The 24,216-nt window shown below is 35.9% G+C and overlaps 2 protein-coding genes across 2 annotated transcripts; one reads left to right on the top strand and one right to left on the bottom strand.

Annotated features, from left to right (window-relative positions):
- Positions 1-659: 659 nt before the first annotated feature.
- On the top strand, positions 660-7,282 carry LOC129948033 (uncharacterized). The gene is made up of 4 exons (XM_056058842.1): positions 660-817; positions 1,270-1,391; positions 6,489-6,691; positions 6,995-7,282. The coding sequence occupies exons 1-4, from the start codon at positions 755-757 to the stop codon at positions 7,228-7,230; spliced, it is 624 nt and encodes a 207-aa protein (XP_055914817.1). The 5' UTR covers positions 660-754; the 3' UTR covers positions 7,231-7,282.
- Positions 7,283-14,393: 7,111 nt separating this feature from the next.
- LOC129944295 (protein hobbit) lies at positions 14,394-22,568 on the bottom strand. Its single transcript, XM_056053642.1, has 13 exons — positions 22,368-22,568; positions 22,121-22,247; positions 21,770-22,015; positions 21,537-21,698; positions 21,333-21,470; positions 21,009-21,275; positions 20,797-20,940; positions 19,329-20,729; positions 19,127-19,270; positions 18,609-19,066; positions 18,063-18,543; positions 14,917-17,997; positions 14,394-14,845 (listed from the first exon to the last, which is right to left on the bottom strand). Exons 1-13 carry the CDS (start codon positions 22,418-22,420, stop codon positions 14,786-14,788), a joined length of 6,762 nt encoding a protein of 2,253 aa, XP_055909617.1. The 5' UTR covers positions 22,421-22,568; the 3' UTR covers positions 14,394-14,785.
- Between the last annotated feature and the right edge of the window lie 1,648 nt (positions 22,569-24,216).

Raw genomic sequence — 24,216 nt, 5'->3', positions numbered from 1 at the left:
ATTTACCGTCTACAACAACAACATAAGTTTCTAGGTTTATCAATTGCTTTGCAAATTTGTGACTTAAGACCTCTTTACCTTACGACAAAGAATTATACCAAGGATTTTTTAATTCCCTGTTCTTCACAATTTTTGGGAAGTACTCGGGGAAAAAACGTTTAAGTGACACAAGTTTGATTGAACCCAGATCTCTGCCATGACAGTTCTACGTTCAAATTTAAAAATTGATCTTTTTCTCATATTTTGATGATTTTTAAAACTAAGAATAAGAGAGAATTGGAATAGTAAAAGGAATGGAAGAGTGATTTAACCCTTGCTCTAAATGTCTACGATTTTATTGAAAAGACTATCAATATAATTTGTGTGTACGTTACTAAAAACTTCACAGAGATTCATACTAAAATTCACAGAAAATTATAGAAATTCAAAGAATTCCAACAGACCTGTCATAACCAAAAATTATATATTCAAATTTTCCACTGTGTAAACGCAGATGAATTTGTGATTTAAGAAAAACAAAAATGGTTTCACTAGATTCTAACTCACACATTACAAAATTCCAATCCCAATTTACCCACACAACCCTACACATATTTTTCTGCTCAGAAGTTGAAAAATAAATATAAACACCAACACCTGTCCCTTTCTTACAAACATCTAAAACTTTTGTAAACCGGAGGAAAGAACAAAATATCCGTCGTCGCTTTAAATTTTCACACATTCGCATTAGCCCACCAGTGTCTCTTTCACGTTCATGATGGCGGGGCTTGGGCAAGTGAGTTTACGTAAAACGGGTCAACACATTTTCGCACGAAACGTAAGTTTATACGAAATGGAATTACATAAAAACGAAGCAAAAAGAAACCCCTCCGACGACCGTTTTAAGGAAAAAGAAAACTAAAGGAAAGAAGTGAATAATAATTGTGTGATAATATAAAGCAAGAATTAAAAATTATTTATTCTTTACTCAATCTTATTCTTATCATCATTCATCTAATGTAATGTATAAGAAAAGAATCATAACCCATATCGAATAAATTTCAATATTCACCACGCGAATTAGGTTGGTTACGACGGTGAGAAAAAAAATAATTGACAGCTGGTGATTGTTGATTTGACAGTTGGTGCGGTTGCGGTAGTGGTGCTTATGCTATTAAAGTTATCAACAGATTCTTTTTTTATTTTGTATATATGACAAGAATTTATTGATACCGGAAATGCTTGTACATTATTTTGTTCTATGTACCTACACATATTTTCAACTTTCAGATTTTCCTGCGACCAAATGCTTTTTATTCAACAACCAAAAATAATCAAAAAAAGGGTGGCCCTGCAGTGAGTACCAGTAGCAGCAGTATTGATTCGGTGGGAAAATCATTGGCCTCTAAAGGGTGTGTATACATAAAAAAGGGGTAATTTAGTTTTTTTTTCTTTTCTTCTTCTGTGGGACAGTGAAGAAAAAAAAAACCTGAAAGATGGGGGAATATTTTTTACATTTGTGTGTTTTCGTTAGAAAATGTAAACTGAGTGATAAATAGAATAGGAGGAGAAATATGAAGCTCTATGGTAAAAATGAAACTGACACTGACACAACAGTGTAACGAAGGGGAAATAATGTTCAGTGGAGACTTGGGGAAAAATAAATGTCCCTTATTTAAAAAAGCTCAATTGCTCTAAATTGTTGTTTTCGTAACAAAAAGATCTTTTAAGTTAAGTTGATCCCCCAAGAGTAGTTAGGTAGATATGGATAGATACATTAATGATGTTGATGATTGTTGTTATTTTCTTTAAAAGAATTTTAATTTAATATTTTTTTGTTCATACATATTTGAATTTACTTTTTCATGTAATTACTTTTTATATTTCTGTTTTATTTGAAAACAGATGGCAAACGACTTAACAATGATTCAAACTTAATAACCTAAGCGGTTTGAGTAGGTAATTTAATGAGGAATTAATATATGTAATTTGTAAATGGCGATATGAAAAGTATTGAATAGGTATTTAAACACTGCTCCACAAGTTTTGTTCCTGACAATCAAATTGAAGAGTTGTATTGCCCTTAATTCAAAACGTCATGTTTTTGAGACATAGGTAGGTATAACTATACTTTTGAAAAGTTGAAACAAAACACAAAAGGCTTTTAAAGTTTATTTAATTCATGTGAATATTTATAATATTTCATACAGTTTTCGAGAAATCGTCATAAGTTGTTAGATTTCACTAGTCTTGAATAAATATTTAAGAAACTTTAAACCATAAATGCTAACACGGTGTTTAACAGAATAGGACAAAATGGTTTGAAAGTAACTTTTATTTTGAAACGAATTCATCGTCTCAAAAAGGATATCACATACATTTTTGAATTATTGGAAATAAAATAAAAAAATTAAAATGGAATCTAAAGCACTAAAAATTAATTTCTAGATATATTTTAAAAAGTTCATAGGTATGTACCTACAGTCAAATTAAGATTTTTAACTTATGAGAATTTTCGGAAACTATGTTTCTTTTTATTGTAAATTACTTTTTTGTGTTTTATTTAAGTATTAAGTCTTTAACATTTTTAAAGAGCCATATATGCATTTCATTTACAAAGAACAAAATTAAAACAAAAGATTTATCGTTGCATTTCTTACTTACTCAAAGTGTCGCTACAGTCCGGGACGGGCTTGGGCCTCTACCAGATTTTTTTTTTTAAATTAGATACATAGTTAGATTTGTTGTTTATTTTTCAAATTCAAGTTTACAAAAAAGTATTATTCTTTAATTTTAACACATAAAAGCCGTCTGCCCGAAGGTACATGATAAAGTATTGTAAGAGGCATGTTAAAAATGTTCTTCAATTATAACTCTTCTATATTTCGATGCTTGTTGATAATAGTTGTGCGATTTTTTCCAGTCAGCGCCATTTGAAATCATTTTCATTTCTGATTAATCTAGTTCTAGTTTCCCAAAAAAATTAATCCTGAACTGCTTTGAGACAGGACATCTTCCCAGGAAGTGATAAATGTTTTTATCTTCTCTGTGGGGTATAAAGTTAGGGTCCATAATTTCTCCTCTGGCCTTAAAAACAGTAGATATTGTGTCATTTGAGTATTTTTAATTAGTTGTTTTCGCAAAGATTATGGCTTAAGCTGGCATAAATTTCGCGATGGGTTGAAGCTAGTGCTTTTTCAGTGCTTTCCGCTATCATTTTCTCATCCACCGCTTTAATTAAACTGTCGAATTCTTCCTTTCGTTGATGAATATTATCCATAGTAATCCTTAAAGTCTGACCAGCGAACTGCGAGTGCTTTCCAATGTTCATAAAACAATATTCTCTTCTCTATCACGTAACTTGCTATTCGTTTGGTCAACCATTTTCCGTCCCGTACCATAGTTTTCGCAATGACGTTGAAATGATGTCGCAAGGTTTCTATGAATAGCGGTGAGATTTCTGTTTCAACGAATAGCATATGGTTTGGTGAGGATTGTGGAAGCTTGAAAATTCGCTTTAAGAAATATCGGAGCAGTTTTTCTACTGGTATCGTATGATTTGAGCTCCATATAGCATTATTGATTTGGGAACTGCCTGGAATAATTGGTATTTGTTTCCATCGATATATGTTTATCTTGCAGAGAGTTTTCCCATGCGGCACTTATAGCTGATTTAGATGAAGATAGCTTCTCCTGAAAGTGTTGTTCCATGTTCAAGTTGCAGCAGATATTTATTCCCAAGCATTTATATGACTTGACTGTTTCTAATTAATGTCCATCAAAAAACCACTTCTCATTCCTAGCGTAGCACCCACCTCCTTTTCTAAACACCGTTGTTTTGGATTTATTTATGTTTTCATTCATTCTCCATTCATCACAATATTTTTTTAGCTGTTTAATCATTCGCTGTAAGCGTTCTGGTGTGTCCGCAAGGAGCACCAAATCATCTGCATACATCAAAACTTTAATAAGGATTCCCCCAATTCTTACACCGCCACAAAAATATTCGGAAATATCAACTATAAACATTATGAATGCTTTCGGACTTAAATTGCATCCTTGTTTCACACCTGTAACCGTTTCAAAAAAAATTGACAGTTGGTTACCGTCCCAAACAGCAGAAGTCGTTTGTTCATACAATTTTTCAATCAAGTTGCCAAATTTTCTTGATAGACCTAAATATATTGTACAATTTATAAATAAGTGCGCTTCTGCCCACGGTATCAAAAGCAGCTTTTAGGTCTACAAAAAACGCATAGAGCTTTCTCTTTTCTCTAATAAATGTCTGCGCTGTCGTATTCAGAATGAAGTGTCACTATAAAGGTTCGAGTAGTTCCCACGGAATACTGCCTGGAATTCGCTTGCATCTGTTTTTGAAGTCCAACTCTTAAAGCGATTTGCCATAACCCCCACTAATATTTTTATCGCTGAGTTTAAAAATGGAATGCCTCTATAATTATTAGCTTGATTAGGGTCTTCTTTTTTTAAGATTTGGAAAGATTACGCTCTGCTGGAAGCTCATAGGGACGTCTCCAGTTTCAAATTTTCGATTTAGTTCTTTGGTAAAAATGTCTAATAAATCATCATTGGCATATTTGAAAAATTCAATAGGAATGCCGTCAGTTCCTGGTGCTTTGCGATTTTTACTTTTTACTAACCAGCCTCTTACTTCTGCTTGAGTGATGGGTTTATCCAAAATAAAATTTGGTACATCTGGTCTTGCACATTGAAAACGAGGTTGGAGTAAGGAATGGAGAGGATTCAGCATATTACTGAAATATGTTTTTAGCTGTGCTGCATTGATATTAAGTCAAATTTTAAATTTTCTTCCATTTATTTTATTTAACATTTTCCACATAATTTCCGAGTCCTTGCATTGCGAAATTTTGGTTGCTGTGATTCTTTGAAACGCTGTTTCCTTGATTTGGCAGGTGTTTTTGTAATCTTATTTGAATTTAAATACATAAGCTTGTAGTTAAGTTCATCGTACTTACGGTAGAATTGAGCCTCTACCAACATGAGTCTCCAGTCAGCTCGATTCTTAGCTAGTTGTTTCCAGTTTCGCAGGCAAAGTTAGTTGAATTTCTTCCCCTAATGCGTGTGGCACATCAGTTGCGGTCTTTCTCTAATGCGCTTCTCTCGGTACCTGCCGAGTTAGAGCCAGTTGTCTGTCACTGTAAAGGCCGTACAAATTTTCTCTAGGAGCATCCTAGGGCGTCGTTACATTTCGGAATATAATTATTCTATTTGAGGTTTTATGTACGAAGAGACAAGAAGATCGAAAATCTCTATTCCCATTGTCTAAGTTTATGGTTGTTGTCTTTTTGTATGTTTTCAAAATTTCAGTCGTTTTCTATTTACTTAAAAATCTTAACTTTGCAGCTACAAACTTCACTTAAAACATGTTAACACGCCAGCGTGTTCCAGGGAAGTTATTCGTATCATGCAGAAGGCTTAATTTGACTCACAATATCCATAAAAGGTGCAATTGCAATAAAAAAGACGTACCTGTAAGCGGACTCATTTTGCAAGAATATACTACGTTAACAACGCTTGAATGCACTTTAAAGTGTTAAAACAAAGATTTATTTATTTAAAATGGATTGAAAAATATTTGATGGTCGCTTTGTGTGGGAAACGTTCAATCCCAACATCATAAGACCCCGTTTCATTTTTGTATGGAAGAAATAATTTTGAAAAAAAGTTCAAGAAGTTGCCATACCTCTTAGATGATGCATTTTCAGCAGAATAACGACCCCAAGTAGAACAAATCTCTAATTTTAAAGGAATAAAATGTATGTTTTTGAGCGGTGACTATTTTTAATAACTCTAATAAAAAGATTAAAGGGAGTAGACAAAAGCTTCTCACAAAACCAGCCTACAATGCAGTACTCGACTCTTCAAGGAAAATGTTATTACCTAATTAGCTTTATGAAAAAGAGAATTAATTACATTTAAATGAAAAGTTTTCACGTGAATATCAAAATAATCGATCAACAAATAAATCTACTTTAATTTCTTTGTCGAAATATATTATTTTTTAAAGTCTTGGTTAAGTATTCCAATTTTTTGGACAGCCTTTTATGAAGCCTGCAGCAAAATCTTCGTTCCATCGTCTCCTCCACTCACGTTAAAAACTTTTCTCTTGAATCGACCCAAGTTGCTTTCATCCGCTTTTGTATTAGTCCATGCTTCTATCAGGATGGGAACAATAAGGGCCTTATGTAGCGACACTTTGGTTGCTCCTTAATTACTTTCTTAACCCAAAGAAGCACCACTAAGTAAGGGTAGTTGTTTGTTTGATCTCAGCGCTGGTGTTGTTTCCCGCCTAAAAAATTGCTTAAGACAAAATTACGACTTCCTGTTATTTGGGCCATAGCTGTATGGTAGTAAAATTCTTTATTGGGTTATGATTTACCCAATATATTCATTTAGCATTTCAGATTTTATCTAAACTTACGAGTACAAGTTCATCAAATAAAAATAAAAACTATCTTTCCCTTTTCTAGTTTTCTTCGTCCATTCAAGTCCTACGAAGCTCCTAATGATGCCGCTGATAAAATAAACGCCATTTGTACTAGCTTAAATATATCTTCTAAGAATGATTACAAACTTTCGAACTTGGAGGAAAAGTTTAAAGTTCTCGATGCATGTTTCAAGGATTTCCAACATTCAGTACCAAATTCTCAGGTCCATGAGATAAACACTATTGGTGAGTTTAAAATATTTAAAGTAAGTGTTAGTAGGTTCACATAACGTCATCTAAGCTTCTATATTCTCAAATACCCTTGTAAGCCACTTCTTTTTAAAAACAAATTCATGGTTTGAGATTTTAATCATTAATAAAGTTAATAAACAAATTTAGAAACAGTAAGTTTCTGCTTTTTAGTTGAAAGCTTAACTCACTGTTAACAAACAAGCTTAAAGTAAACCCTATTGCCCAACTTTAGTTTTAAAATTATTATTTTATAGCTGAAAACCTACAAAATCTCATGGTTTTTAATTTTATTTTCAGCTGACGTAATTAAATTCTACAAGTCATCAGTTGATACAACTGTACCTTATGATGCTCTGAAAAAAGCTGACCTACCACCAAATCTCCACATCCAGTCTCAATATTTGCGATTTAATCCAGAAACTGATACCAAATTCAATGGACAAACAGCGTTTCCTAAGAGTTCAACACTTGTTACTGGACTTAAATACCGTGAGAAATATCCCGGACATATTGCTAAGCGTTCTTTCCCTTAGATTGTGCCTTTGTTCAAGTTTTTGTTTTAGAAAATAAAAAAAAAAAAAAATTGATTAATTTTTATAACTTAGTTAAAGCATATTGCTTTTGAAAATTGGTGGCGAAAATTCGGCGGCAAAATTAGATTTATTTTTTCCCACAAACAAAACAACACATTTTTAAAGGATTAAGTCGTCCTGACCTCAAAAACGCAAGAATTACCTAGGAGAGTTCTTCTATAACGATTTAAATTATATCGACATATGTAATTAGCCTCTCACGTTTCGTAAGGGACTTAAACTGCTTTCATTGAGCTTAGCAGCAAGGCTCAAGATTTATGTAGTATCACAATGGGCCATTAAACTGGCCTAAGTATGTCCTATTCCATCAGAGACAGCCACTTTAACCTAACCTTACCTAAAGTCGTCCTGAATTTCAATCTCGCCTTCTACTTTTTCTATCATCTATCTACTTCGATTGTAACTATCTGCTAGAATATATATTTCAAAAACTTGTTGGTATAGCCTTGTTTAGGCGATGGGTTCGTAGATATTTTATATGGAGTTATATAGTCGAATGGGAACTTGATTTGTCAAATTTGGGCCTTCCTGGCTGTGGCCAGGATTCTTATCTATCGTTCTTTGGTTTCCTGAAAGTATGTTGAACCTTTCCTCACAAGTTCATCAGCTCTTTTGTGACCTGGTACCAAGCAGATTCTTGTGTTATGATGTGAGCTAAGCACTTTAAGTTCTTCGATATCGTAATTTAGATTTAGATTTGAAGCTTTCTGGAAGCCTTCCTCCGTGTACGATGTTTTTTTTTTATAATTCATTTTTATTTATTCAATCTTAAAGCTAGATTTTATTTATTTTGTATTTATTAGAAAATTATGAGAAAAAACTAATATCAAGGTCCTTTTTTATTTTTACTTAAAAACTACTTAAAATAAGGTCCTTAATATAAAACTTAAAGCTAACTTAAACTACCTATTCTACAAACTACTTAAAACTAGAACAACCACAGCAAAATCAAATCAAAGCAAATCTAACGTTTTTTGTTTTTATATTTTATTGTCTTTTTTATGTTTTTTTTTTTTAATTTTAATTTTTTTTTGTGTTTTTTTTTGTGTGCCACCATGCCTATTCTACTTAAAACTAAACCCTAAAACTATAAAACAAGTATGTAAGCCGGCCAAGGCTTAAAACCCCATCCCGACTACCCACTATCAAGTGCCGATTGAAGCCACCAAAACTGGTTCTCCTGCTTCACCCTATCAGTTCGGTCCCGTTCGGACACCGCCCTACTGAACCGAAGGAGCTCTGCTCCGCGTTGTGCCATGACGTCCCGATTGTACAGGAGTCGCCTGTCCACGGTTCTTCGTCTGACGTGGTAGATTAACGGAACTGCCAATCTATCCTGTATCAGACCGCATCTATCTAAAAAGAGGAATGCCTCTGGGGGAATGAAGCCGCTCAAGCGTGCACTCTCAAAATACTCGTCGTTCGGATAGAACGCCCCGAAAATTAAATTGTTAGTCGAAGACATAGCTCTTGCTATTGCAATGTGACCTCGAACGAGTTTTATCACGAAATTGTCAATTCTATTGATTCGAGCCCCGTTGTATAGGACCTCGTTTGAATAGTAATGCACATAAGAAGATTCGGCTGTTCGATAAAAACCGGTACAGCGTCGTAAACACTGCCGCTCGAACACCCGAAACTTCTCCATCTGGGAAGGGACAACGTTGAACCACACAGGACAACCATAAACGATCATTGGCCGTATGAGGGCCATGTAGCAAATTACCTTTAATCTGGGGTCAAGCCGACTGCTAAAAAATAGTCGTTTCGTCAGAGCGAAGGCTCCTCTGGCCCTGGTCAGAGCAGCATTTATATGTCTGTCGAAATATAAATACTGATCTAACCAGATACCGAGGTACTTCACTACACTTTTGCTCGCCAATGGCTGCCCGTGAAGATCAACGATGACCATCTTGCGCCAATTCTTATACGTATCCCTCGTGGCCCTAGCCAACGGAGTCCGGAACAGAATTGTCTCTGACTTCTGGACATTTATTTTCAGTTTCCAGTCGTCGCAATATCGCTGAATCTTGTCGAAATCACGCTGCAAGAGAATTCTAATAACCTCAACCTTTCGGGCCGTTCTGTACGCAATTAGATCGTCGGCGTACGCAATTGCCTTTGTAAGACTACCTATCAGATCGCTGGTGTAAATGCTGAAGAGAATCGGCGAATTCACCGCTCCCTGTTGAAGACCATTTTTAATTGAGAATGTTGTGGTAGAAGTTACATTGCCACTTTTGACAACAAACTTTCTACCGTTAAGCATATCATAAAGTATATACAACAATGGCTTGCTTATGCCAAGCCTGCTCAGTTTAAGGTAAAGACCCTCTAACCATACGGTGTCAAAGGCCTTTTCCAAATCAACCAGAACAGCACCTGTGCATTGTTGTTTTGATTTATTCCATTGGATATCAGAAACGAGTTTAGACGCAGCATGAATTGTGTCATGACCCGCCTTGAACCCGAACTGTTTATCCGGAATTATTTTGTTGTCCGCAGCCCACTTAGTCAGAGCCCTATTAATGATCTTTTCGAAAACTTTGCTGATGCTCGGAAGAAGACTTATCGACCGAAGATTTGACGGGTTGGAGTTGTCCTTTCCCTTTTTCGGGAGAGGATGAACCACAGCGGTCTTCCAATGCACTGGATAATATGCATTATTGAAGAGCGTGGTGTATATGTCAATTGCTTCCATCGGTAAATGTCTTAGTACAACGTTGGATATACCATCGACACCTGCTAACTTTTTGTTTTTTATTGAATTGAAGATGAGCTGAAGCTCAACCTTCGTCACTAACAAGGGACTTGGTCCCGTTTGCGCCGTGTACGATGTAATCATAATCTTTCAGTGTAAATGCAAATAACTCGAAACGATTATTATGAATAATGCTCAATATTTTTTTTTCATTTTCTTTTTTTTAACTCTTTCTCCAAAAAAAACTTCAGTTCTGAAATTAAACCGTTATTTTATTTTTATTTTTACTTTCAAATGTGACAAAAATTAATGTATTTTTTGTGAGACAGCCGATTAGAACCTCTAAGCTTATCTAATAATGTATGCATGTACAGGGGGGTTATTATAAAAACGATAAACGTTTTTAATACGGAGTATTCGTGAAATTGCGATTACGAAAAACGATTGAAGAAGCGCGTATTTGTAAAATTGAGATTACGAGAAACTAGAATCGTAAAAAAACGATACTTGTATTTTTATTTACGAGTGCCTTCAAGCACTCAATGTGGAATTAAATCTTCGAAGGAACTTAAAAGGCTCATTGGGTCGGATGAATCTCTTAAGAGTGCACTTGTTACATGCATTTCTCCTTTGTATTTAGATTCATCTTCGCTTTCAAAAAAGTTATCGCAATGAAAAAACATTTCACCGAACCGAATACAAATGAAATTTAAACTTAAAACTTTTCCAACATTCACATTTTGACATTTGTAAATAGGTGTGAAGTTAGTTGCATTTAAAAAAATACCATTTCTCATTTTTGGATAGCAACATTTTCTTGATTCCATTTTCGTATCAAATAATCGCTCTACGCCATGAGTTTCGTTTTTCTGGGTTTGGTTTTTTACGCCGTTCGTTTCGCATTTCATAATAAGGGCCCAGTGTATCAATTACATATTCGTACCCCTTCCAAAACTTTACTGCAATTAAAGAGAAGCCACATACATTCGGGTTGCATTCGCCTTATGCTTTGAGTCGTTATCCTGATAAAAAGTTAAGTTGTTTTCTAGACCCATTTTTGCAGTACTATCGTCTAAATTTGTCAGGATATCGATGTATGTAGATCTTGTGATCCATAATTCCTTCAATTATGTGCAGTTTCCCAACTCCAGCTTCTGAAAAACAACCCCACACCATAACCGACCCACCACCATGTTTAACGGTTCCTCGAGTGTTTTGCGAAAGATTTTCAGTATTCGTCTTACGCCAAACCATTGGTCTGCCATCCGAGCCATGAATATTGAATATTGACTCATCTGTGAAAATAACCGTCTTTCAGAAGTCAAAGTCTTTTGCTTGGTATTCTTTGGCGAATACAAGCCGTTTAAGTCTGTTGACATGACTAATGATTGTTTTTTTGCGCGATAATCTTCCGTTAAAACCTTGTTTCCGAATACAATTCCGCAAAGTTTCAATGAAAAATTATTTTTCAAGCGATTGGCGAAGATTCTGTGCCAATTTTGGTGCACTTACCTTTGGATTTTTATTTATTTCACGCGGAATTATCCTCTTGTCCTGCCTTTTGAAAATACTTCTTGTCGTATTGCGAGACTTTATTCCTTAACAAATTGGTTAACAATAGTTTAAAGTTTAAACCGCTGATATAGCTCGATTAACTGAAGATAAAATCTGTTTATAAGATTTACCTTCTTGGTAGTATTTTACAATGAGTTCTCGAAGTTCTTTAGAGGTTTCACTTGCTTTTTTTGCCATTGTTGTTAAATTCTGAGACAAATTGTCTAAAACGCTTTTAAAAATTCTAAATAACTTCAGAATACTTTAAATAATAGGACTGACAAAACACATTTGCTTCGAAATGCAAGGGAAATTAAAGCTGCTTGGCAACTTAGAACTAAGCGAACGAATACGAAATTGATCTAGTTTTAGAGTAGTTTTATCATTTTAGCATTTACTAGTAAATGATTTTTACCAACTAAGAAAACTTGGGAAAATATATTAACCATGAATAAACACTTAACCGTACGAATATGAAATTGATACACTGTAATTATTCGTGATTTTCTTTTTTAAGTTATAAATAGTTTATTTTGAATAATTTACAATAAAATTTAGTAAAAATGAGGAACGTAAAACCGTTGATTGAAGTCGAAAGGCCGAAAGCCAAAATAAAGGCTTGTCCAATTCACACGACTCTGCAGACAAGAATAAATAAAAAAACGCATGAGTGCGGACTGTGCAAAGAATTATTTCCAATGCTGAACATTTAAAGTGTCTTAAAATAAAATACAAAAATACCTCTTAACTAACTTCGAAAGACGCAACGCCTCGATATCCGCAGAGCGCATATGTCCTGGGCGAAGAAGTGGCAGCTTGTTGTCTTTTCAGACGAAAACAAAATTAATTTGGAGGGTCCCGAGTCCCGACGGTTATGCTTACTACTTTCATGATTTTCGAAAGGAAGAGCATACTTTAGATCGACTGCACAGCTGTGCTGGTGGTGTCATCGTATGGGGATCTATAACGTAGTATGGCACTATTGAATTGCAATTTCTTACACGTCGTATGAATGCAATAGCTTACAATGGTGTACTAAGAACGGCCTGCAATCAAGCATATTTTTGGACCCCTAAATTGAAAGTTCCAACACAATTTCCAACACAAGTTGTAAATGTAAGGAATTAAAATAAAACTTGAAAGTATTCTTCTTATCAAATGTCCGAAAAAAGATGATTTTTCTTATTAAATTCTTTAAAATTTTGTTAAAATGTTATTGTTACAAACTTTCATGGGCAAAAAGTTAATTTCAAATGTTTTATTTGATTGGTACACTGCGCGTCATCAGGTTAGCACACACTCTCGCGCAACTGATTCCAACCAAACTAAATGAGCTAAGATTTTTATATTATTTTTTATTTATGGCCGATTCAATATTTAGTTAAATAAAACAATCATTTTTGTTTTTCCGTTTTTTAATATTGTTTTATTTTTTTTTAGAAAATATAAAATCAATTTGAGTCATCACATATCACTTTTTTCATTTTTTTAAAAAACTTTTAAGCTTTGAACTTATTTCTTAACTTATACATTTAGTAATTAAAACATTGTTTAATAAATTTAATAGTGTGTAGATTCTCCCTTGTTGACAATGACCTCATTGATTCGATTGGGAAGCGACTCGTACAGTTTTTGAATATAATCCAAGGAAATGGATGACCTAGAGCGTTTAATGCCTTCGATTAGTTCTATTATAATAATGTCAGGTCAGTAAGGCGGCCACTGAATTAAACTTACATTTTGTGCCTCAATCCATGTCTTAATGACCCGAGATGTGTGGATCGGAGCGTTGTCGTGTTGAAATGCCATGGTAAGTTTCCAAACAAATTTTTGAAATGGGGAAAATCATTTTCAAGTACGTTTTTGCAAGTACTTCCATTCATATTTGCTGTCAAAAACTGTAAGTCGGACGTACCATAGTAGGACATGGCTCCCCACACCATCAAACCCCCCCACCCGACTATGAAGGCGATCCAACTGGTGTTCCTCCTTGCAAAGATTGTGAAAGTAGAAATAGTATCCGTCTGGACCTTACAAATTAAATTTTTTTTATCAGAAAAGACAACGTAATGCCAATCAGAACTCCATGACATGTGCACTCGTGCAAAATTCAATCGCATTGCCTTTCGAGCCACGTTAAGTGGGGGTTTCTTCTTCAGTTTAAGTCGTTTTAAGTTTAGAGCATTCCTTATCACCCTTTGGATTGTTGATAAACTCGCTTGAACACTTACATTTGCTCCGATCTGTCTTAGAAATCACTCTATTATTACTGCCTTTAATATTTGTTTCCATATCCTGACTTATTACTCAAGAATGCGGATATTACTTTTCGACTTCCACCGTTTTTTTTCGATATTACACCTATTGAAAGCCTTGAATCCTTGTAGGCTTCAATTTTAGCTCTCTCTTGCACAGATAACGATTTTTCCCTACCCTTATTAATTTTAATACACCACTTAAGCAGCAACAAAAATGCGGTTAGCCTACGCGTTTAACTCTTGTAGATAAACTAAAAACAATTAGCATGTGCTAACCTGATGACACAAAAATAAAGGTCACTTTTCCATAAAAAATAAAATAAACAGTAAAAACCGTATAATGGGATCGTTCCATTGCATGTTCTCTTTGCCAGTGAGAGAGTATACAAAGATTAGAAAAATAGGATACACAAAGTGGCTGCATGTTGAAAACAACAACGACCAGATCAGTTCTATTAAGCTTATGGGGGATGTGCTAACCTGATGACGAGCAGTGTATATTAAGCTCCTAGGACAGGAAGCATAGGGGGTGTTAGTCGGTTGTCGGGCAGTGTATTTATTTATAAATAAATTCTTGGAAGAAAACACAATTTGTATTTAAAATAAATTATATTTAATTTATTGTTTCTTTTTTTTAATTATTTCATACAGCAATAGAGTGACATACCTATAATTTGTTTTAATTGTAACAAAAATTTACTATTAATACTTTTTCAACGGAAAGAAAACGATAAATTGGATAGACATGTACCTCTGTCTACCCTTGACTATTTGTTTGTTTTAATTAGTTTTAGGGCTTGTTTCACAAGATATCCTTTCAACACATAAGCAGGACAAAAATTTAAAATTATCGTCCTCTGACTGAAAAGTCGGTACTCAGTTTACTCAAACATTGCAAAACATGTCCTTAATATCACTGGATTGGTAAAATGTAGATGGAATTATTAATAAATTCTAAACTCTGCCTCTTCTTCTGTTACTACTACTTTGGATTATTTGCTGTAAATTTGAAGACACCTCTTCTTTGGCTTCGGTTTTCATTCTAAAACAAAAAAAAAAAAAAAACAAATCATCAATTTAAAGTCCAGAGAGTAAAATTAAATTTTGACTTACCGCTAAACGATTTCCAAACAACATCTTAGCTTTATCCTCCTCCTGAGGTGAAGCCCTCTCCCCAGCCGACGTCAGAGGCTGTCTTCTATGAATTTGTAACTTCTGTTTTATAGCCTGAGACAAAATAACTCGTCGGCTAACTGACTTCATTGCCAATAACAAATCCAACCATGTCCAAGTGACATTGTGATACTCTAGCGTAGGAATGACCAGTGAAAAATCTGTAATGTCTTCAAGATTTTTCTCCTTATTTCCCTTGTAGCTAACTCTCACGGGGACCTCGGGAATCTTAATGTAGATGAATAGTTTATTCTTTTCTGCTCGCTCTTTCATCTTTTCCACGTCGTCCTTTTCGATCTTCACATAAAATTCAGAGTCTTTGGAGCTTTTCTTCGATTTTGATGCTTTTTTCGAAGATTTCTGTGATGACGATGAAGAGCCCGAAGAATTTTCTTCGATATCATCGACGGTTTCAGTCTCGGAGGCATCACGATCGGGGAAGCAGAACTTCAACATTGTGCTATAGAATTTCTTGGTGATAGCAATTGTGATGGGTGCGACGTTTATTTCGAAGTGCTCCTTCACCGAAATCCCACCCACTGGAGGTTTTTCCCGGCAGAAAACTCGAAGGACCCGCTTATGCGTGTCAACTGGCATATCTTTCTGAATCTCTGTGGGACAGATGACTTCTTTGTAGATTTCTCGAGGGATAAGATTATTCATGCGAATGTTGCCAAGCTCCAAAAGATGCTCCACGGAATCATCGCTTTTGGATTTCTTTGTGTACAAGAATCCACTGAGAACGAGATCAGCGATACCGATTTGTCCATCGGTTTCTGTGAGACGCCACTGAGCTCGCTTGAAACATATCTCATTGGCTCGGACAATCGAAACCGTTTTGTTAGCTCTCACGTTGGTTATTTTGCTCATGGTCGAGAGTTGGGTTTCCTTGTAGCACAGCAACATCATATCCAACTCCTCACTCAGGTTGTTCAGCTCTTCCTTGCTCTCGCGTATGCATTTCTGAACTTGCTCGAAATCTATACGCAGTTCCCTGGAATCTCCTTCCTCGGCACGTGCCTTGCCAATCAAATGGATATCTTTTTCGAGAGAACGAATCTTCATCAAAAGACTCCGAATTTGGGTTTGTAAATGCTGAATGGGCCTTTTCTGATCTTCACTGGAGTAAAGCTGCAATTTGAATCGCATGCGAGCCAACTTCTCAAGAGCCTGCTTCCTCTGAGGCTCCACAAATAGCAGAAGGTTATTCACAATGTCCAGGATCATAGCATACTGCAGGGAGTTTGTACAAACATCCAAATCGTGATGCATAAGGGTGAACGCGTCAGCGGGATCATCTTGTTTCTCCCAAGGACTGAGTGTTTCTTCTGATGGAGGCGGTGGAACCATTCGAATAGTACTCGGATCAATTGGATCGCCATAGCTCACATAGAAGAACTCACATTTACACCGAGATACGATGCGTTGAAGTTGAAGAGGCTGTGCTTCTCCAGCATCTGACACCGCCGAAGCTCCAACTGTCTCAGAAACAACACCTCCCACACTGCGGCCACTGCCCACGAGATGTGGAATATCTGGCAAGTCATTGATCACAGTAGCATCTTTATCCTTCTCCTGGATATTGTCCACAGTCAACCACATGATCTCGTTTTCCAGCAGAGAATCATGCTCTCCGGCGCTTACAGTGGCATAGTACTGCATGCACTCCAACAAGCCCTTCCAAGTCGTCTTTGTGACCAACGACCTATCCCGCCACACAGGATTATGAACCCTTTGCAGGATCTCAGCTTTGGCTGCACTTATAATAACATAACCGGATGTTTCGCATCCCTTAAGTAAAACCTGCGAATTAACAAGAGATATTGACCAATTCTCATGGGTGATATCCTGGGAATTACACGCCTGGAGTCCCTGCAAGAGTAACTCCCGCGTCTGAGTGCTCTGATCATCGCTGTAGACATTAAATTTGTGATCTGCCTCAGCGATCAACTGCTGTAGCATAGCCGTAGCATGACTAGTTTGTTGAGGTTTCTTGATGGTCGTCGAAGCATTCTCCCCTCCAATTGGCAAGACTTCTGGTGTAGCAGTTCCACTTTCGTTTCGATGATTTTTGACGAAGTGCGAGTTTGCTTCCTTTCGGAAGCCCTTCACAGCTTCGGTTGAGAGATTATTCTTCAACTTCTGGGACTTCATAAACGAATCGAACAATGCAAATGCAACATCTCTGTTGTTCTTCGTCCAGGCACCCTTCAAATCATAGACGACCAACTTGTGAGCGGGTGTGGAGTTTTTGCCTTTCGAATCCTCTTCATTTGGAATTAGGGCTTCCCGTCCATATGACACTTTGTCCACACTCAGGAAGTAAAAACGAACAATTGAGTTGGTGATGTTCTCCGAACTGCTCTCGAGTTTCTCCGTCAAAATACTCTTTAGCCAAATTTCGGCATCATTCAGCTCACAATTCATGTAAACTGTTGACCAATCCGCCCTCGGTCGATGAATCAATTCATCATCGAAATCAGAAAACAGACTGAGGCAATGTTCCGAACTGAAGGAGACTCGGCCTCCATTTAGCTGGAAACCTTTCTGCAGAGCGTGAGACATCCAATAGAGTACTTGGAATCTATGCAAGCTCATCTGAAGATTGGCTCTCTTATAATGTCTACTCAGCTGCTTCTTCCTCGGTCGAACATTGTTGAAGACCAATCCTCGCCTCGTCGGCCGTGTAACTCCCGATAAAATCAACTTCAAACTCTCAAACCATCTCAAAGTACTGCCATACAACACAAGACTTGGAATATCTACCTCCGGGTCCTCGCCCGGAACTGGTTTTGTTTCAAATGAGATCCAAATGTTAACATTCTGAGATCGAAATGCACGAAAAGAGTCATGAACCTGATTACTCGAATACTCTGGTAGTTTGTCCGGAGCGCAGGGAATCACCGCATGATGATCATTGGGATTAGCTAGACAAATCCATTTTAACTTCAATGTCAACTTCAAGTTGGGAAAATGCAGAAGCCTACAATCGTCGTATCGTGATGCTGTCCGAACTGTGATCTGAAATTGGGATTCATTTAAATTAAATTGTCACACAAAAATTTAAAAAAAAAAACATCTCCTACATTTAACTCTCCCTTGAATATGATCCTCGCATTAGTCCACACGATTCCACAATTATTCCAAGTGAGTTCCATTTCCTCGGTTGTGTTGTAGGGATCCAAGGACGCATGCAACAGAACTGTGAATTGCTTCACAATCATAGTCAATCGTCCGTGGAGTAGGAGTCTTAACTTATCCCAGAATGGCAACACCGGACTCGGGTCCTTTGAGGGAGCTGATATTTTTTCAAAGCTCAAATTACATTGAGCCATTACCGGCTCCCAACATGGACCAAATGCATAGCTACAGAAATCCAACTCACAATCAAAATCATGATAGAATTTCAACGCTGTCATTCCTCTTTGAATCGTATCGTTTCCAAATGGATGTCCCACTTCGATGACAACATCTCGTTTCGCTCGCTTAGGGGCCATCTGTTCGGCTCCACATAGAGTCCCAAAGAGACGCATAGCCTTCACGTAGAACATTGGTTGAGGAAAATCTCTAAAAAATCGGACGACAAATGCTTCGAATATCATAAAATATGACGAAAACGTCTTGTAACTCACCTCAACATAAATTTCCACTCAGTGCAGCTAACATTAACACTTCGACACCACAGAGTGGTGAATTCTAAACCCTCTTCTGGCCAAGGACTCTCCGTATCGATTTCTCTCATAATCCTCGTCACATTCTCCGTCCCATGAATTGAAGTATCCGCCATAGCCATAATCTCAACATCGGTCATTATCCAAGCCAACAAACGCGTCCGAACTGGTCCACTGACACTGATCTTCTTCGACCTCTGTATATAGATCTCCGAGTTCTTTTTCACAAGATTTGCATAAAGACTCTCAATGGTGCCGGCAGGAACAAGAAGTCGCTCCGAACATCGTTCAGCAATTTTCTGCTCAAACAACTTCTTACGCTTTAAACTCTCCAAATACTCATCGACCAGGAGGACATAGTTATCCCGGAGCTTCACCTCGAAAGGATCGTCACTTATTTCCACTAGGAACTCTTTGATCTGCTCACAAAAGAAGAAAAGTTAAACAACCTAAACCTTTAAAAGAATCTTAATCTTTACCTGAATAACCAAATCACTTGGTAATGGAGAAGTCACTGTGAATGGTTTCTTTTTAAAATTATGCACAAACTTCAGCCATTTGAAAAGTGACACAAATTCGTGTTGAACTGCGTCGTAAAAGTCATGGTCATATGGAAAAATGGCCTAAAGAATATCATACTTGTTTTTTAAATGTACTTTTTTCCTACCAATGTTTTCATACCTTGAAAACTCCAATAGTTGTGACCCAAACCTTATTTGTGGCCAAAACAAAACCCTCACAATTGGCTCTTTCTTGTGTGAGCATTTCGAGCTTCGGAAGCGAGTGAATATCCACATCCTTGACCGTGAAAATGTGTTGATCGTCGATTTTTATGAAAATATTCTCCGCCGATATGAAATTTCCCTCCTTACGACTCACAAATAGATTCTCCAGAAACCACTGCATCGTGTGTCGCTCTGAGATTTTAATCTCAAAGAGAGTACTCCTCTCTGCAGATATCTCAAGAATTAACTTATTCTTCGGATCTTGTGGTTGAGGTTCTAACTCTTTGGATGGTGTGGATAGGTTCAGTTCAGCTCTTAATTCACCTATATCCCTCAGAAGAGTCACCACATGCATGTGTAAATTCGAATTCCATGTAGCCTCACTATTCCCTGGAATATATACCGAAATTTTGGGTCTCGAGTTTTCGAATTTCTCATATTCCATGCGAATAATCTTGACATTTGCGAATATATCTGTGAAATCGTTGAGAGACAATGACGAAGATGTCATCGATCTCATTATGGCCATTTGGAACTCCTCCAAACGAAAGTTGGACACTTGATGTGACCGAGTGAGGGCAATGTCCGTCAAACTTATTAACAACCAAGCATCGTGGTGATTTATGAAGAATGCACTTATATCCTTGATTTTCATCGACACCAACAACCCAGCATTGGGATCGCCTGAAGAAGCCTCAAGAACATCTCGTGGTTTCTTCTTCAAATCCATTCGACCATATTGTTTGATACATTGGGTTGATTTTACTATGAACTCGGCCAAAGCAAGACTATACTCAGTCCGAAGGGTGTGAACAGAGATTTCAAGTTTTGTCACATTCCCATAGCTGCTCAACTTGACAAGACTCACTCCCAAAAAGAATGGACTACCAGGGGAATGAGATTTCTTAAGGTTATTTGTGTCATTGATTGAATTACCCAATGACCACCACAGCGACTCTATCATCAGTTCGGTGCTCCAATGACGTTGATCGAGGAGAAGATTCAATATCTCGGTCTTATATCGATTGCTACGTTTCTCATCAAATTGTTCAAGGAGTAGCCTTGTGTGACTAACACTCATCGCCGCATTTTGTTCGTCAAGTTTGACCAGAGTTGACACGTTCCAAAGTTCTGCACATCCCTTGATAACAACTCGCTTCAATATCCATTCCATGAAGCTGTTATTTTGTGACAACGGCTTGGAAGCCGAATCCTCAGTTAAATGGGATAGAAGCAGAGGTTGGGGTTTAGTTTGAGAGAGGAAGTTGTTGTTGATCCAATTGTAGATTTCACTGTGATTGTAAATGAGTTGGAAGGTCTTCAGTTTGAGATAAAGATTCACCATATCATTTTCCAACTGAAAATAGAATTTTTGTTAAGTATAAGAAAAGTCTAGGAAAAATGTGTGCGTGTCTCTCTCTTACCACAGAATCAATGGTGAATTGCTCGATAAATAGGAGCTTCTCGAATTTCGTATCAATGTCGAGATGTTGTAGAGATATTTTTGTATACAAAGTTGGTAAATGGACATTTTCGTTCAATGACTTGGAATTAAATTTTCCAGTTATCTAAAACAAAACCAGGCACAGAGTTAATTTAATTTGTTTGTATTTTTAAACAAGAAAATTAAACTCACTGTAAAAAGTTGCATTTTAGCACTAAAATCGTTTTGTGAATTTTCTTTAACTGCCGAAAATGTTGCAGCTTTTATTATAAAACTAAAATTCTTTGGAATAATTGGAGCAATTTTTTGATATGCCTCATTGTTGTATGGTTTTTTAGGTAGCGTTGGTTCGATGACTTTAACTTCAGCAGGTTTTTTACGTTGTTTGGCTTCACGCAGAAAATCATAGAGACCTCCGTGAATTGTGGATTTTGCATTATTCATAGATAACGATAATTTCTAACAAACACAAATTTAGTATACACTTATTTTCATTTGTGGTTAGAATATACTTACATCTACTGATAGAGGTCCATGGGCAAAGAGTATTCCATCGAGAGCTATGTCAAAACTAAGCTCTGCCAAACAGGGTCTTATTTTATTTAAATTCTCCAAAGATTGTCGTCTTGATGGACAGTGTCGAAGGATTTTGGCCTGAAACATGAGACAACAATGTTGAAATGTTGGAGAAGAGTAAGAAAGTGAGTGGATAGACAATACCTGTGCTTCATTGAGGATAGCATTGACAAGAAGAGTCTTTTCGTTGTGAACAATACTTCCATCTAAGTGGAGTTCTTTAGCGGTTGCATGAAGGAACCAGCCTGGTTCGAAGTCATTGTTCATAAGAACCACAGAAATATTGTTAACATGAACTGCCATAAACTGAAGGAATATATATTTTTATTGGTCTTAAAACTAGGATTCGTTTTATGATATGGTTCAATAAGTCTTACTTGAGCAAAAGTTATGATACTCGGAGGTACTTTTGCCTGTCGAAAATCGGGCATTCCTTTGCGTTCATTTTTCTTCTTCTGATTCTGAAGACTCTCCAACTCTTTAAGAATATCAACAGGGGATGAGCCATCATTCTGCTTTGTATCAATATCTTTATTGATTCTGATGTCACGAATGTAAATAGATAGCAATTTTGAGACTTCGGTATTGAAGAAACTACTTCGAAGGCATATCTCTTCAATTTGCTACAATTAAATTAGATTGATTGATTGGTTGATGACTACATTAGTACAGAATTATATAGCTATAGCTATAAGTCTTGTAGTATAGTTGGGTTTTGAAAAGCTTACCACTGAAAATCCACTCTTGCTAATGTTAACATTTTTCAAAGCTAAAATTCGTATGCTTATGCGTCCAATACGGACCTTGGCTTTGAGTTTTCTCACAAGATACCAACTTATACTTGTCGGCACGAACCTGATGATGAAATTTAATTCAGTTAAAAGATAATAAAAAGTCAAAAATTAATCATAAATTAAGAATTGTTACGTCGCGATACAATTTGGAAAGAGTAATTGGAGGCAATGTTTTACATACCAATAGAAAAACACAAGAAACACAAGGACACATATTAGAATTTTGAATAACATAATGAAGGATGTGATTTGGTTTTTATTTTCTGGTCATTTTAAAAGTGAATTATTTTCGATTTAAGTCGTTTTTTTGATTTAGAAACAAGAGGAATACAATTTTTGTGTTGTAATTTTTCAGTGTTGTTTTTTTTTCTACTTTTTCTTTTATTTTTGGGTGACGTTTATCTATATGTCAGTGTTCGGAGATATTTGACAGAATTAATCCGTTGTCAACACGATGACTCATTTGGGCTGAGTGCTCATGTGAAATTGATTACAGAAAATATGGAATCATGTTTTGTATGATTAATTTAAAGCTTTATGATTATATATTATTTTTGTGTCAAAAAAAAATTCAAGCGTATCTAAATTAGGTAAAATTTGTTAATCTTTCAAACAACCAGTATCAACAGTAAAATAATTTTTTTATATCTTCAAAAAAAAAAAAATCATAAACAAATGATAAACTGTTGCTATTTTAAATAACTTAATAAATTTTAAGTTTTAAGTTAATTGTTTTCTTCAAAACTAAATTGCTTGATTGTAGGTTTGACAGTTCAACACTTTGAACTCATATCCTTTGGTCCATGTGAATTGTTAATTATCTTAACTTGATGAAATTTCAACAGTTCATAAAAAACTTGAACTTGTTACGGAACGAAAAAAAAAGTTAAGAATAGTAAAAAATAAGTAATCATTGCAAAAAAAGAACAGACTAGATCAGGCTTGTTTATTTATTCTGAATTTTTGGAATTTTCTATGCCGTTGTCATTTTCTGTCGTAAAAGATCAAATTCACAAAAATTTATGAGATCAAGAGAGTAGACCTTAAGTAACAGTTAAAACGAAGTCCGTTTTAAAGTCTCACACACTGAACTCCACTTCAAGGGAAATGTAAAAATGAGACTCATTGATATAACACATATAATAACGTCAAAAAATATAAACTACGTCAAAAGGCAGGTTGCCTCTTCTTTTCATTTGCGCATATGTATACTTTCTCCCTCAATTTTTTTTTTAAATTAAAATTAATAAAGTGTATCAATTTGTTTGTTTTATTTTTATTACAAAATGAAATACACGACTTTTCAAATGTCAACATTTGACAGAGCTCATTCGTTAAATTTTTCAACGATACGATAACTTTTCTTTAAGAGTACCATTGAACTGCAATATTTGGGAAACGATTTCATAGGTTAAACAAATTATTCAAAGATAATTGATTATTTTACCTTTTGTATCTGGTCGTTGAAGTGGATGTCAATAATGATCACACTGATTACAGAATCAAATGCTAACTTTGACATAAATGTCAAAAAAATTACTCCGAATTCATCTACAGCTCATTCATTCTATTCCGTTATCGACATAAATAAATGTTATTTAAATGGATACTTCTGTAGTGGTAAAAAAAATGGGAAAACAACTTTCAAAATGTGTATGGGATTTTTTTTATAGAATGCATGCATGTCTATTCGGTAAATACGCTTTTTCTTTTTAAGCTCAGAGCAGAGAACTGAACTGAAAACAAGAGTTAAGTCTATTTGTTAGCTCTCACATTTCAGTTATAATTTTGTCCACCAAACCTGGTGGTCCGTATCTAGTATCTATAGGCTCTGAATGCAAAGATCAACCTATTGAGGAATAAAAAGCTGAACGTAGCTGATTTTATGTTTGTTTCGTGTGGTATAAGGAGACAGATGTCAAATTCCAAAGCCATGGAAAATTAGTTCTCCATTATGTTTCACAAATAAATTAGAGTGCTTTGATGAAACCCTGCTCGGAGCATACACGATGTCCTCTGGTTCTATTCAG

Source organism: Eupeodes corollae, chromosome 2, assembly GCF_945859685.1.
Source record: "Eupeodes corollae chromosome 2, idEupCoro1.1, whole genome shotgun sequence".
NCBI classification, from domain to species: domain Eukaryota; kingdom Metazoa; phylum Arthropoda; class Insecta; order Diptera; family Syrphidae; genus Eupeodes; species Eupeodes corollae.
The sequence above is the reverse complement of the archived record's forward strand: the minus strand, read 5'-3'. Positions and strand labels throughout refer to the sequence as shown.

What these genes read in the sequence shown, in the direction of transcription:
- LOC129948033 (XM_056058842.1), top strand. Translation starts at nt 755, where the DNA reads ATGATGGCGGGGCTTGGGCAAGTGAGTTTACGTAAAACGGGTCAACAC. An exon ending in AACACATTTTCGCACGAAAC is followed by an intron (nt 818 to 1,269) that starts GTAAGTTTATAC and finishes TTCAACTTTCAG; the next exon opens with ATTTTCCTGCGACCAAATGC. An exon ending in CCATGAGATAAACACTATTG is followed by an intron (nt 6,692 to 6,994) that starts GTGAGTTTAAAA and finishes TTTTATTTTCAG; the next exon opens with CTGACGTAATTAAATTCTAC.
- LOC129944295 (XM_056053642.1), bottom strand. Translation starts at nt 22,420, where the DNA reads ATGTTATTCAAAATTCTAATATGTGTCCTTGTGTTTCTTGTGTTTTTC. An exon ending in TTTCTTGTGTTTTTCTATTG is followed by an intron (nt 22,248 to 22,367) that starts GTATGTAAAACA and finishes TTTCATCATCAG; the next exon opens with GTTCGTGCCGACAAGTATAA. An exon ending in GAGTGGAAATTTATGTTGAG is followed by an intron (nt 18,544 to 18,608) that starts GTGAGTTACAAG and finishes CCGATTTTTTAG; the next exon opens with AGATTTTCCTCAACCAATGT.